The sequence below is a fragment of the Echiichthys vipera genome (assembly GCF_963691815.1).
Source record: "Echiichthys vipera genome assembly, chromosome: 7".
NCBI lineage: Eukaryota > Metazoa > Chordata > Actinopteri > Perciformes > Trachinidae > Echiichthys > Echiichthys vipera.
In genome coordinates this window covers 24,880,365-24,892,984 of record NC_139832.1, presented here as the reverse complement: position 1 = coordinate 24,892,984, position 12,620 = coordinate 24,880,365, and the positions used below count along the sequence as shown (strand labels likewise).

Below are 12,620 nucleotides of genomic sequence, written 5' to 3'. Positions count from 1 at the left end.
GTTTGTGAATCCTGCTGTTTCTTATGCCAACATTTGCACAATTTGAATGTATTTGACAAATGAATGTACATTTGAAAAATAATTAATAAAAAAAAAATAAAAATAAATAAATAAATAAGTCTATTCAGGTTAAAATGTAACTATATATTTTGTTAAGTTATTCCGACACAAAACAAACGCATACCCCAGTTTGTTATTGGTGTTTGTTTTGTTTTTTTAATTATTATTATACAAAGCAATCTCATTTTATACCGTCGGTGGCTTCCTTGGTTTGTCGCTATCAGTTTGAATTTCGCTAGCTTGATAAGTTTGTATATCCGTGTCGCGCTAAAGTGACGCAGCTGTGCGAAAACAACACACTGGCGCAGCTGAACATGGCGGCGCTGCTGAGAGGTCTGCGGGCTGGAAGGACACTCCGGGGGCTGGCCGGTGGTAAGACAGGACCACTGTAGTGTTGTTGTCTCAGGGACTGGGAAATTAGTCATGTTGCTAATTTTTTATATCATATTAATATACTTCTGTCATTTGTTGCATGAAGGTGAAACGAGCCAGTGTTGACGTTAGCTCTCCGTGCCAAAGTCAATTGTCACAGTCCGTGAAAACGAAGGACAGAATTGGGCAACAATATGTTGGCTGTGCCTTTGAAACCAATTAATGTGCAAAGTTGACCTGGTGCAACTGTTTGTTAGACCTTAACTATTAAATACGCATTGCACGAGAAAGCCGTCACCGCACGTCCGGGCAGACGTGGTTATGCAAGCTGTCAAAGACCGTTTATCTTATATAGAGCTGCTATATATAGCTTGGATTTTCTTGTTGAACGTTCAGTATTTGTGTTGGTACTGAGATGCGTTAAGTCCTGTTGTGGCTACTGCTTTTGGCACTAAAAATCTGATGAAAGATTACAGCAATTTATTTTATAAGGGGTGTTGAAATAGATTTACACGAGGTGCAACATCCCTGCATCCATTGCCACCTTAGTGGCACTGCTGGATTAAGTCACGCTGACGAGCTCAAATCACTCTGATTTCCGTTTACAGAAAGAATCATGAAGTATATAAAAGCCCAGTCTAACTGCAGGAGGTTACGTGTTGCCTCTGGTGCTGGCTACATAATCTTCAAACGGCATCATGAAATTGGGTTTGTCATTTTGAGCAGGACGATGACCTAAATGCTCTAAATAATTCAAGTCTGAATGGAAAAGAATTCAAATTCTTGTAATATTGGTAGTCGAATTATGAATTGTGGAGACTAATATATATATATATATATATATATATATATATATATATATATATATATATATATATATAAATATATGTATATATATAAATATATATATACATATATTTATATATATATATATATATATATATATATATAAATATATATATACATATATTAGAGTCAATCATCCACTAGTCATTTGTGAGTTAGACTGCTTAAATCAAACTGCAAAATCCCAATATTTTAAGCTATGGAAGTAAATGTTTTGTCGTGCTTGAGTTTTTACATAAATGTAGCATTCTGGATTTCTGTCACATAATTTCCCAACCAAATTCTTAGGAGCTAATGAATATAGTTCTCCCTACAGTGGTGGCTGCACCGACAGCAGTAAACCCCCAGAGCAGCAGCCTGAGACGAGGCTTCCACGGGGCAGCAAGGAGGCTTCAGGATGGATCCAAATCTGACAAACCCCCCTCCTCCTCATCCACAACCTACCATGAGCACTACCAGGCTCACTCCGCTGAGCAGGACACAGGAACAGCCTCCCAGGAAGACTCAACGTCTGACCCAGCAGCTGAGGAGGCCTCCAGGACAAACACCAGGTCAGCTGATACAAAAATCTTTGAATCTTGAGATGGAAGAATTGGCAGTATAAATGGACACTAATACACTTTTGCCCATACGTCTGGTGACGCCAGGCTAGGGAACTGCACTGCATATCAAACAAAGCACTTCTTAAACTCACAGCTAGTCACCAGGGGGCGATCCAGATGTTTAAGCGTCACTTTTGAACAGATGTCATGCTGCTGAAGAGACTATACAACAGTAACCCCCTGATGGAACTTTCATTAGGCTATTCATGATTTCAACTCTTGTAATATTGTCTCTGTGAGCTTAATTTCTGCTGAAACGTGCCTTTTTGTGTGTCTGCCGAAAGCTACCAGGACCAAGGTGGAGAGCAGGGCGAGGAATACGAAACAGAGGAGCAGCTTCAAGCTCGAATCCTGACTGCTGCTCTGGAGTTTGTCCCACTGCACGGCTGGTCAGTGGAAGCTATCGCGGCTGCTGCTGAGGTGAGCTGCTGTTAAAGTGGACGAGTGGAAAAATAACTAGTAACTTTAGTGCAAACGCAGCAAAATTGGTTATCTGTCTTGCTCCATTTTCCCACAACAGGCTTCATAATCAACCGCCTCCATTTTTGATTTTTTTTACGGCCAATGGGAGTTGGTGTTGCATTACCTGTGTGTTTGTTTTTGTCGTTGTTGTTGATGTCAGACACTGGGCCTGTCCTCTGCTTCCACTGGTATGTTCTACAACGGAGCTGGAGACTTGGTCCTGCACTTCATCGCCCAGTGCAACTCACAGCTGGCTGAGATCCTTGCTGAACAACACAACCAGGTCCAGCTGGGCCAGGCCGAGTATGCACACGCACGCACACACACACACACACACACACACACACACACACACACACACACACACGCCAGCACAGATCTATTGTATTATTAGCTGTAAAATTATTTAACAGTTAGAGCTTCAAATAGAAAGTTCAAGATTTGAGTTTCTGGCATTGACCACTGTGTTTCAGACCGAAGAAGACTGCTGAATTTTTAAGAGATGCTGTAGAGACCAGACTGAGGATGTACATCCCCTACATTGAATCCTGGCCACAGGTATAGTGTGCATGATGATGAGCACAGGAACACTGCGTCTCTGTGTCCTCTTCCATTTGTGTATTCACATTTCTGGCAGCGGTGAGGACAGGAACAGAAACTACATCAGCGCCTTGACTTTGTGTCTGTGTCTTAGGCTATGAGCATCCTGCTTCTTCCTCACAACATCCCAGACAGCCTGAAGCACCTCTCGACCCTGGTGGATGACATGTGGTATTACGCCGGAGACCGATCTACAGATGTGAGTGGATCTTATCACCCACGTTCCCCTTCTTCTTCTGCTCATACCTTCCTGTCCCCCTTTCATCACCACCCCCACAATATGAGGCCTGCCACCTCCCAGGTTACTCCCCCCTCCCCCACCTACACCTGACTCTCCCTGTTTACACCATGGCCATAGAAATTATTTGTTACTGATTAGCTGGCAGCTTATATTAGGCCGCAAGTGACCAGAGCGAAAATAGTGTTGAATTTACATTTTCTAGGGGTTGAACCATAAACTCTCACCAGAGTAAGTTGCCATGGTTTAAGCCTGATACTACACCCTGAAATGTCTTAATACTGGGAAATAATGGACTTTCAAAGTGTTCTTTATCTCAGCCTTGTGCATTATCATCGTATATTGGGACACCTCATTATAGATTACCCCTTTTAGATGATCTTTTCTTGCCTCTTTTGCACACTGATGTAATTTTAGAAGTGGTTATCAGACAGTGTGACATCCGCTTCAGCATGTTAATGTTTACCATATTATAATGGCTTGTATGTGGGAGAAAATAGATGATCCTATTATCTGCTGTATTTTAATAACGAAAAGTCCCATATATATAACACATTTGTTTGCATTTGCCAAAAGGGTGCAGAATGACAACTAATGCATTTTGGTATCATGAATTACAGTAGGATGAATCATCCCTGTTCCCTTCTGCAAGGGTTGTCACAGCTGTAGTTTTATCAATTATAAAGCAGCACTCCAGACTAAAAATGTGGTATCAAAGTGGTCCAGGGAAGTAAATGCAGGTAAATGGGTAAATGCAGACCACTGTGCTGGAAAATCTTTTTACTTTAGGGGGATGATGTGAAATTAAAAAATGATACGATGTTGTGGCAATAGATAGCACATGATCAACTGCAAGAGAGCACAACTGTCCAGAATCTCATGCATCTGTTCTTTGTCTAATGCCAAGCAACATCATCTCTAACAGCTAATTTGCGTAGTGCCCTGCTGTTTCTCTTTCCACAGCTGCCCTTTCTTGCCATTAAGCGCTGTCCGGCTGAATGGTGACAGGCTTTGACTACGATTATTTTAATTATCAATGAATCTGCAGATAATTTATTTGATTCATCGTCTGGTCCATAAAATGGCGGAAAATATGAAAAATGACAATCCTTGTTTCGAGTCCAAGATGACGTCTTCAAATAGCTTGTTCTGTTTACCGTGATAAACGACATAGAGACTGTAAATCATCACATTAGGGCAATGGACACTAGATCATTTTTGGTATTTGTACTTGAAAAAAGACTTATACGATGAATCGACTACTCGTTAGGCATTAGAGTGAATGTGAATTGACCTCTGTGTCTCCATATATATATATATATTTTTTTTTTATGCTGTTGCACTTTCTTGTATTCTATTGGGTGTATTCTTCTGTACATGTCACTTGTTCAGTTTAAAATGATAGCAGATAAGAATGTCTTGCCTCGTTCAAAAATCTATGTATTGAACTTTCCGCACCACTCCTCCCTTTTGTAGATGAACTGGTACACCAAACGGGCAGCACTGACGGGCATCTATAACACCACGGAGTTGGTGATGCTGCAGGATTCCTCTCCAGACTTCCAGGACACCTGGAACTTCCTTGACAACCGCATTCAGGATGTAGTCAACATGGCCACCACAGCCAAACAGGTAGAGTAACTTGTCGCATGAGTCCAACAAAGAATGAAGGGGTGAACCGATGAGGTCTGGTTACTGAGTTGTTTTAAATAGATATTTTGCTGATTTAAATTCAGCTCTGTGTCATGGCAGTGCAGCTGTGTGTGCATGGCTCCCCTCTATGGCCGTAGTGCACGGAACTCAGAGCAACAGAGCATCCGAGGTCTGGCGAGATCCGTCATTTGGCGAATCTCGGCAGACCTCCACTGCTCTGCTCTGTGGGGATTTCTACCAAAGAGGGAAATCAGGTTCAGTACAATGAGTTCAGAATGGAGGGAGTGAAGTCAGACGTTAACCTGTATTTAGAAGACATTGGACCTCATTCTTCAATCATATGTTATAATTTGTGTGTTCCACTTTATTCTGTAGGCGCAGTCGACTGGTGAAACAGTGGTGCAGGGGCTCATGGGAGCTGCTGTTACAGTAAGTATTTGCCTCATGTTCATCATTTATATGCACTTTCAAAACCTCTACACCTACAACAGCAATCGTACCCTCCTGCCCTTTGTAAATCTATACGTACAGGCCAGTCTGTGCTCCTAATTTTGAACCTTGCTTCATGGTGATATAAGTAATTGAATCATCCATGAATATTTGAACAGATTTATACATTAATGTGTTTAAACACTGAAGCTTTGGATTGTTTGAAAAATGTAGAGATTGAAATGTGACCGATGTTTTTCTTGTGTTTCACAGCTGAAGAATCTCACAGGACTGAACCAAAGGCGATGATGTAAAATCTCTCACTCACACTGAACCTGGCTCGTCATGAGCTGAAGATCAAATTTGCTCTTATTTCTGAACCCCTGTAAGAGTCTGAGAGTATTGCATCATGGCTTTCATTCAGTAAGATAAAAACCTTTGTAACAGGCATGGTTCTGTTCACCTGTAAGACCAGTGGCTTGGCTTGTTTTGTTTTACTGTCCAAGAATTCACTCTCCTGACTCATATTCATTTTTCAGTTTGGACAAAATGATCGGTTATTATTTTTGTTGAGTCGAGACTTCAATAAATTATATATATATTGTATATTTGATTTGTGTGTCTGTTTTTTAATTATGTGGTTCATAGGAAGGTTCAATAAAGGCTGAACCCAAAAGAGTTTTCTGTTTAAAGTCACTAACATTTTCTAATCTGTGTCAAAAGTAAGTGCAGCATTGTTACTTGGATTGTCTATTATTTCTACAAACTACTACTACACTACAGTTAAATTGTACACACAGGATTTTTTTTGTCATGAGGACAAATAAGACATACTTAATCTTACAATAAATACAGTGCTTTTGTTTTGAAAGGCAGAGCTTGACCCGGATATTAAATAAGCACCCGCCTCCTCATTCATCGTGACCAATCACTATTTGTATTTACATCTCCTGGCCAATCAGCTAGTGGTAAATATTTCCGTGGAGGCCTTCAAGTCTAAGCAGCGGTAGTGGAGCGTGCGAACGGTTCTCCAACGTCAGTTTTCGTCTCGTTTAACGGTAATAATGCCGTATGCTAACCAGCCGACGGTGAAAATCACAGAACTGTCGGACGAAAATGTCAAATTTGTCATTGAAAACACCGACTTGGCGTGAGTATTCACTTATGTGTCCCTTCGAGGAGAGCGTGTGTGAGGCGGAGAGCAGCCATTATTCATTCAGCTCCATCCAAACTGATGTTAGGAGACAATAACTTACACGTAAAATAGCTGCGCCAAGGTGCTACGGATACAAACATAAAGCTACCTGTAACCGAGAGTCTCTTGAAGCCAAAGGTGTGCATTTTGGTGACTCATGTAGTTCACGTAAGAGCTGGTGCCTCAGGTTAGTTACTGCAGATTTACAATAGCAAAACCTATCGGAAAACTCGATGTGATTTCAAAAACATTGTCCGAATTAAAGCCGGGACAGTTTCTATTCATTTGTCTCTGGGTTGCATTGGGAGTTAGGAAGGATTGAAAGCAAAATGAAGTTTCCAGTTCACTGATTGTGATTTCTGTTATCCACTGGATTTCTCCTTTCCAGGGTCGCAAACTCCATCCGCCGTGTCTTCATGTCAGAAGTTGCCACAATAGGTACAGTGCCTTTGTGAAAGCTTCCACTTTGAGATGTTGTGTTTATGTGTGCTGGTGCTTTACGTTGAACTGTCGTGGTGGAATCCTTTAACTCACCCAGTTGTCTTGGGATGTAAATACACATAAATGAACTAGACCGCTCCATAGAATATAATAACGTTAAAGGACCATCTGTTTATGAATTTCTTTGTTTATTATATTTCTCTATTTTTATTTAGTATTATTATTATTTTGTTAGTTATTCATATTCTTATCATTATATAATTATTATTTTGTTTACATTAATTTCATTGATATACTGTCTGATATGGAGGAAATAACATTAAATGACTTTATGAATTTCTTTGTTATATTTATCCATTTGTATTTATTATTATTTATATATGTATATAGATAATTATGTTTTTAAATCATTATTTTTTATTCATTTTTTCTTATTATTATTATTATGTATTTGTTTATTTCATTGATATACTGTCTGATATGGAGGAAATAACATTAAAGTACTGCATTCCAGTGAATCGCTATCATGGCTTACTTGGACACTTAATTGAACTAAGCCATTGTTATTGTTTATCAGTTGAATGAGCATCCAGCCATCGTTACTTATGTGACTTTTTACTATTGTTGAAATCAGATGAGATGGCGTCGGAGAGGTGTGTGATGTATAAACCTGTGAAAATGAAGCTTGTCTGACAGTAATACTGCACAAAATGTCTGAGCTTGTGTTCCCTTATTTGCAGCGATTGACTGGATCCAGATCGACGCCAATTCATCCGTACTGCATGACGAGTTCATTGCACACAGAGTTGGTACGTACCACAGTGCGTAGGGTGCACTTTTTCTGACTCTTTTCTTTTTTTATACTGACAGTTTTTATTTCACTCTTTGAACTTTAAAGACGGAATAAAGCGATATACAACACATAACATGCACATACGCCCATACCAATACATGCCTGTAACAATATGCAAATGTATACGCACAGAGTCATAGTGATATATCCTACATGCACAGATGCACATGCACACAATCCCTAGCTCCAGGTTCTTCTAAAAATATCCCAGCACCCAGTCAGTCATTTCTCAAAATCTTTCAGTAAGATATCCTCTCTCTGATACCTGTAAACGTTTCCTTTGTCGTCAGGTCTCATACCGCTCACAAGTGATGACATCGTGGACAAACTGCAGTATTCTAGGGTACGTATACTGTGCTACAGTTAGGTGGCCCAGTGAGCTTCAAATGCAACACCACGACCGGAAATGCAATGTGTTCCAAACTCTAAACTAAAGAATAAAAGTGTTTGGGATTTTCGCCAAACTATGTCTTCAGTTCAGTACATTCTTACAGAGTTTGTTTATACACTGATGTTTATTTTTCCTTCTTCTAATCTCTTGGTGTCAACACTATATATGTCTAGATTTTCTCTTGTGAATGTTTCCTGTTTCGCCACCATATTTTTTTTTTTAATCAAAAGCGCTCAAAAAGTGTCTAAGTTTAGGGGTATCATTTATATTTTCTTCTCTTTATCTTATATCTTTTTTCCATTTTAATAATATAATGGCATTTTACAGTTATCTTGATACACATTTTTGTCTAAATGCTACAAAGTTACTCAGTCCAGTGTGATACACACCAGCTTGACTGCTTTGCATGTTATATATATATATATATATATATATATCTGAACACTAGAGTGGGACAGTAACCGTCGTACCCTAACACTCAAAGTAAGTAAATCGTGGTGAATTTCACTTATCAGGGTATTAGTGAACATCGTGAGTGTGTTCACAAGTGATTTGATCGGTGGATTGACAGCAGTTTACTAGAGTTTGTCCTCTAACCGCCACAGCCCATGAGTTAACCGTTCAAATCAAGTATTTTTTTATTTGACAGAAAATCCATCTTCTCATTTGATGTGGCCTGTCATTGTTTGTCACTGAGAAAAAAAGTGTCCTGAAATAACTTTTCTTAGGATTTGACACTATGAATAACATTTAATTTAATTAAAAGTGATGTTTACTGAACAGTTGTTTCCCAAATGTGAGGTAATAATGATTTTTGTTTCTTAACAAAATATAGGGTTAAGTCATTTCAGTGTGAATTGCAGGATAATCTAACACAAAAATGTTCATATTGTCCTACTGAATCATATTTCTGTTTTATAGATTTATATAAAATCTCATGTTTAATAAGTGTTTGTTCCCTGGTGTAACTTTGTTTACTGGAGGACAGACGTCATTTTCTCTCCCCCTCTGATCCGTCTGCAGGACTGTACCTGTGATGATTTTTGTCCAGAGTGTTCTGTCGAGTTGACACTAGACGTTCGATGTACTGAGGACCAGACGCGGCATGTCACCTCACGTGACCTTCTGTCCAACAACCCCAGAGTCATCCCTGTGAGTCCTTTCTCTCTTTATTGAAGTCATTAGAAGGGAGTGGAAGCCGATGCATAGGCTGACCGTGTTTTTCATTGTCCAGGTGACTTCCAGGAGTCGAGACAATGACCCCAATGACTACGTTGAACAAGATGGTAAGCTCAAGCGGAGTAAACACCTTCTGTTAAAGGTGTTTGTTTTCCTTTAGCCATGTTCTCGTCAGAAGTCTGTTTTTCCATCATTTTGAACATTTACCTTTTCCTAACTCTCTCCACTTCCCCTTCTTTCATTTACTGACACAACATAGACATTTTACTGGTGAAGCTCCGTAAAGGTCAGGAGCTGCGGCTCAGGGCGTACGCCAAAAAAGGCTTCGGTAAGGAACACGCCAAGTGGAACCCCACAGCGGGGGTTTCATTCGAGTACGACCCAGACAACGCACTGAGGCACACAGTCTTCCCACGACCTGAGGAGTGGTACGTTTTCATTTCAGTTTGGCTCTCCATGAAATATTAATATTAAGTGTACAATATTGAACAATAGCTTAATGATGAATTGATTTACTGTATCACGCTGGTTCCCAGGCCAAAAAGTGAATACTCAGAGATTGAGGAGGATGAGGTTCAGGCTCCCTATGACCCCAATGGGAAGCCAGAAAGGTGAGTAAAGAATCTAATGAAGGTACATGTTTTTCATGTGATTCATCTTGTTGTTGTTATTATTATTGAATTATTTATTTATTTTTTGGCCAGTGGGAAATGCATGCAGCGTATTTCTGCAGACCCCACCACAGAGATTTTCTGGTTGATCCAATAAGGAAGTGCCAATTATTGCAGTTCTCCATGTGTCCACTAGGAGCAGGTTTCATAATAGAGCAGTTTCTCATTGACCCCCATGTTAAACAGGCTGTTTTCACAGCATCATTAAACCTGTTTAAGGCCTGGTACAAAAAAACATTATAGTCTGTATGTTTAGGTCATATCTCCATGACAACACTGTGGGGGGTGAATCTTTTTTTATACCAGAATAGTTTTTATTTTATTGGAGGTAAAAGTTTATGAATAATTAGGGGCGCGGCCTCTTGAGTGACAGGTAAACGTCAGGCAGATGCACGTACCTCCCTCCCCCCAACGTCACATCAATGCCCTTTTTTGGTAAGAGGAAATCAGGCGGAGTCAAAATCTGACAAGATGGCGGCTCCCGTAGGCGAGAGCGATTGGATCAAGTTGAGAGAATGGACCTCGACGTAGAGGCTACGTTTTTTTATACAGTCTATGGTTTCTATCGGCTGAAATGTTTAGCAAACACGTTGTAAATCTGCAAGTCATTGCTCTATTCAGATAAATTGTGTGAGGAGCATAATCAGGGTTGCATTTGGTGCAACGGTGTATAAATATGATACCGAATTCTTTGAATTAGTGTATAATGTGCAAAACACAAAGCAGAATGCAGTTGTCTGTGACGTACAACAACTCATCTGCGAAATTTCCCTCCACAGGTTCTTTTACAACGTGGAGTCATGCGGCTCTCTGCGACCAGAGACCATCGTCATGTCAGCGCTGGCTGTCCTCAAGAAGAAGCTCAGCGACCTGCAGACTCAGCTGAGCCACGAGATCCAGAGCGACGTGCTCACCATCAACTGAGGCTCACTCCCTAACAGAGCAGGATACAGGCCTTGGATCTGTGTGTCTGTTCTCACAGAAAAGGTTTCATTCTTCGAAATCTACAGTCATGATTACACCAGCACTGACTGTAACTCAAGCTGTGTGTATGGAGTCTGAAAGGGAGTTTGTCTCAGATTGATAGAAATTTAGTTTTGCTGTTGGCAGTGTAACACTTACACTGTTAGATCATTATTTTGTGAAATGTTACTTTTTAAATAAATATGTCTTGAGGAATTTGGTTCTGTCATTTAATGTTTCTTTACTGTAGTTTCTCAGTGGGTTTTAAGATGACCTGTGATGAGCTTTTTTTGTTTTTTTAGTGGAACATTTTAGTACGAATGTTCAAATACCTGGAAAGCTGAACACAAACTAACCGATGAATAAACTCAGAGAATCATTTAAACTTTCTTTCAAGGAGGAAACACAATGAAGACAATATAAGAAACTGTTTTATGTCATTTGCAAAAATAAAATACATTTATCTATTGATCAGAAGTCTAAATTTGGATTTGTATCGTGCTTTGTACTGTAGTTATGCCAGAGGATATTAACTACAGGGAAATAGCCAGCTCTATAATCTGTTTATTTATGCTTATTTATAGATACTGAGATTTCCTTCACCTTTTAAAACCATCACCGTATCATTATATAATTTACCTTCGTAGACCTAAGGCCCAGCAATTAATCCCTTATGAGGTCATTTTATCATGATAAATTATCCAAGTTTGATCACTCTAGAGCCAATATAATTCTATTTCTGTAGTGGATTAGACTAGCAGCCACTTTATTTGACTGAAATGAGCTAAAACACAAAGATGAGATGGAAGCAAAGACATTATTTTATTTCATTAGCCTACAATATCATAAAACCCCAAAATAGGATTCAAATAAAAAGTGCACTCTGAAAAAAAAAAGTATGATTTTTTATTTATATTTTTAAGAAAAGGGTCTTCTGAGGCTTTTATTTTGCTTTTGCACAAAAAACGAATTTTCTCTTTTATTTTGAATAAAATGAGGAGAGGCTTCCAGTGACCGTATCACGGTCCCAGGTGGAACCAGAGGTCGGAACAGCACTGTGTGTGTTTATCCGGACCGTGGGCCGATGAGCTGTGGATGCTGTGGGATGTGGGCTTCATCTGGGTCCACCCGCCATGGAGGATGCTGTGTTTCTGCGGGCTGTGACAGGTACTGGATGCCGTTTCCGGTCGTTAAAGAAGGTCACGCCGAATTGCATTTAGATTTCTGGCAATTTAATTGTAATTTATTAGCAGCGAATGTAAGACGAACCATTAAAATCACATTATACGGGTTTTAAATAAGTCGAGTCCGCTCTTTAATTCGGCATACATGTATTTTACTCAGCAGCAAAGAAAACACGAATAAACACCACAACTTTTATTATTGTGAGGTCAAACAAGATGCCGCTCACCTTGGTGTATTCGTGGGAAGGAGGGCTGAAATAACTAACCCACCGAAACTAAAAGGAGATTTTGAATTCATTTTATGGCATATTATTGGATGGCATACATGCCGAATTTACCCAGTGGAACCGGACGCTCAGATAAAGTCTGAAATTGTGTCTTATGAGATGTGCTCCGCTGGAGAAAAGCGAGACACCGATAAACCACCGATTTACTCAAAGTGTTTGGTCAGAGCCATGATGGAGGACAGAATGCAGCCTTC

General features: G+C 39.8%; 2 protein-coding genes across 2 annotated transcripts; both read left to right on the top strand.

Moving 5' to 3' along the window:
• The first annotated feature begins 329 nt into the window (after window positions 1–329).
• Window positions 330–5,868, top strand: coq9 (coenzyme Q9 homolog). The gene is made up of 9 exons (XM_083917496.1): window positions 330–432; window positions 1,595–1,829; window positions 2,165–2,300; window positions 2,503–2,645; window positions 2,816–2,900; window positions 3,037–3,141; window positions 4,657–4,812; window positions 5,209–5,262; window positions 5,536–5,868. Exons 1-9 carry the CDS (start codon window positions 375–377, stop codon window positions 5,569–5,571), a joined length of 1,008 nt encoding a protein of 335 aa, XP_083773622.1. The 5' UTR covers window positions 330–374; the 3' UTR covers window positions 5,572–5,868.
• A 400-nt stretch (window positions 5,869–6,268) lies between these two features.
• On the top strand, window positions 6,269–11,157 carry polr2c (RNA polymerase II subunit C). The gene is made up of 9 exons (XM_083917211.1): window positions 6,269–6,412; window positions 6,846–6,895; window positions 7,639–7,707; window positions 8,042–8,094; window positions 9,166–9,294; window positions 9,377–9,428; window positions 9,581–9,749; window positions 9,858–9,932; window positions 10,772–11,157. Exons 1-9 carry the CDS (start codon window positions 6,327–6,329, stop codon window positions 10,914–10,916), a joined length of 828 nt encoding a protein of 275 aa, XP_083773337.1. The 5' UTR covers window positions 6,269–6,326; the 3' UTR covers window positions 10,917–11,157.
• Window positions 11,158–12,620: the final 1,463 nt, after the last annotated feature.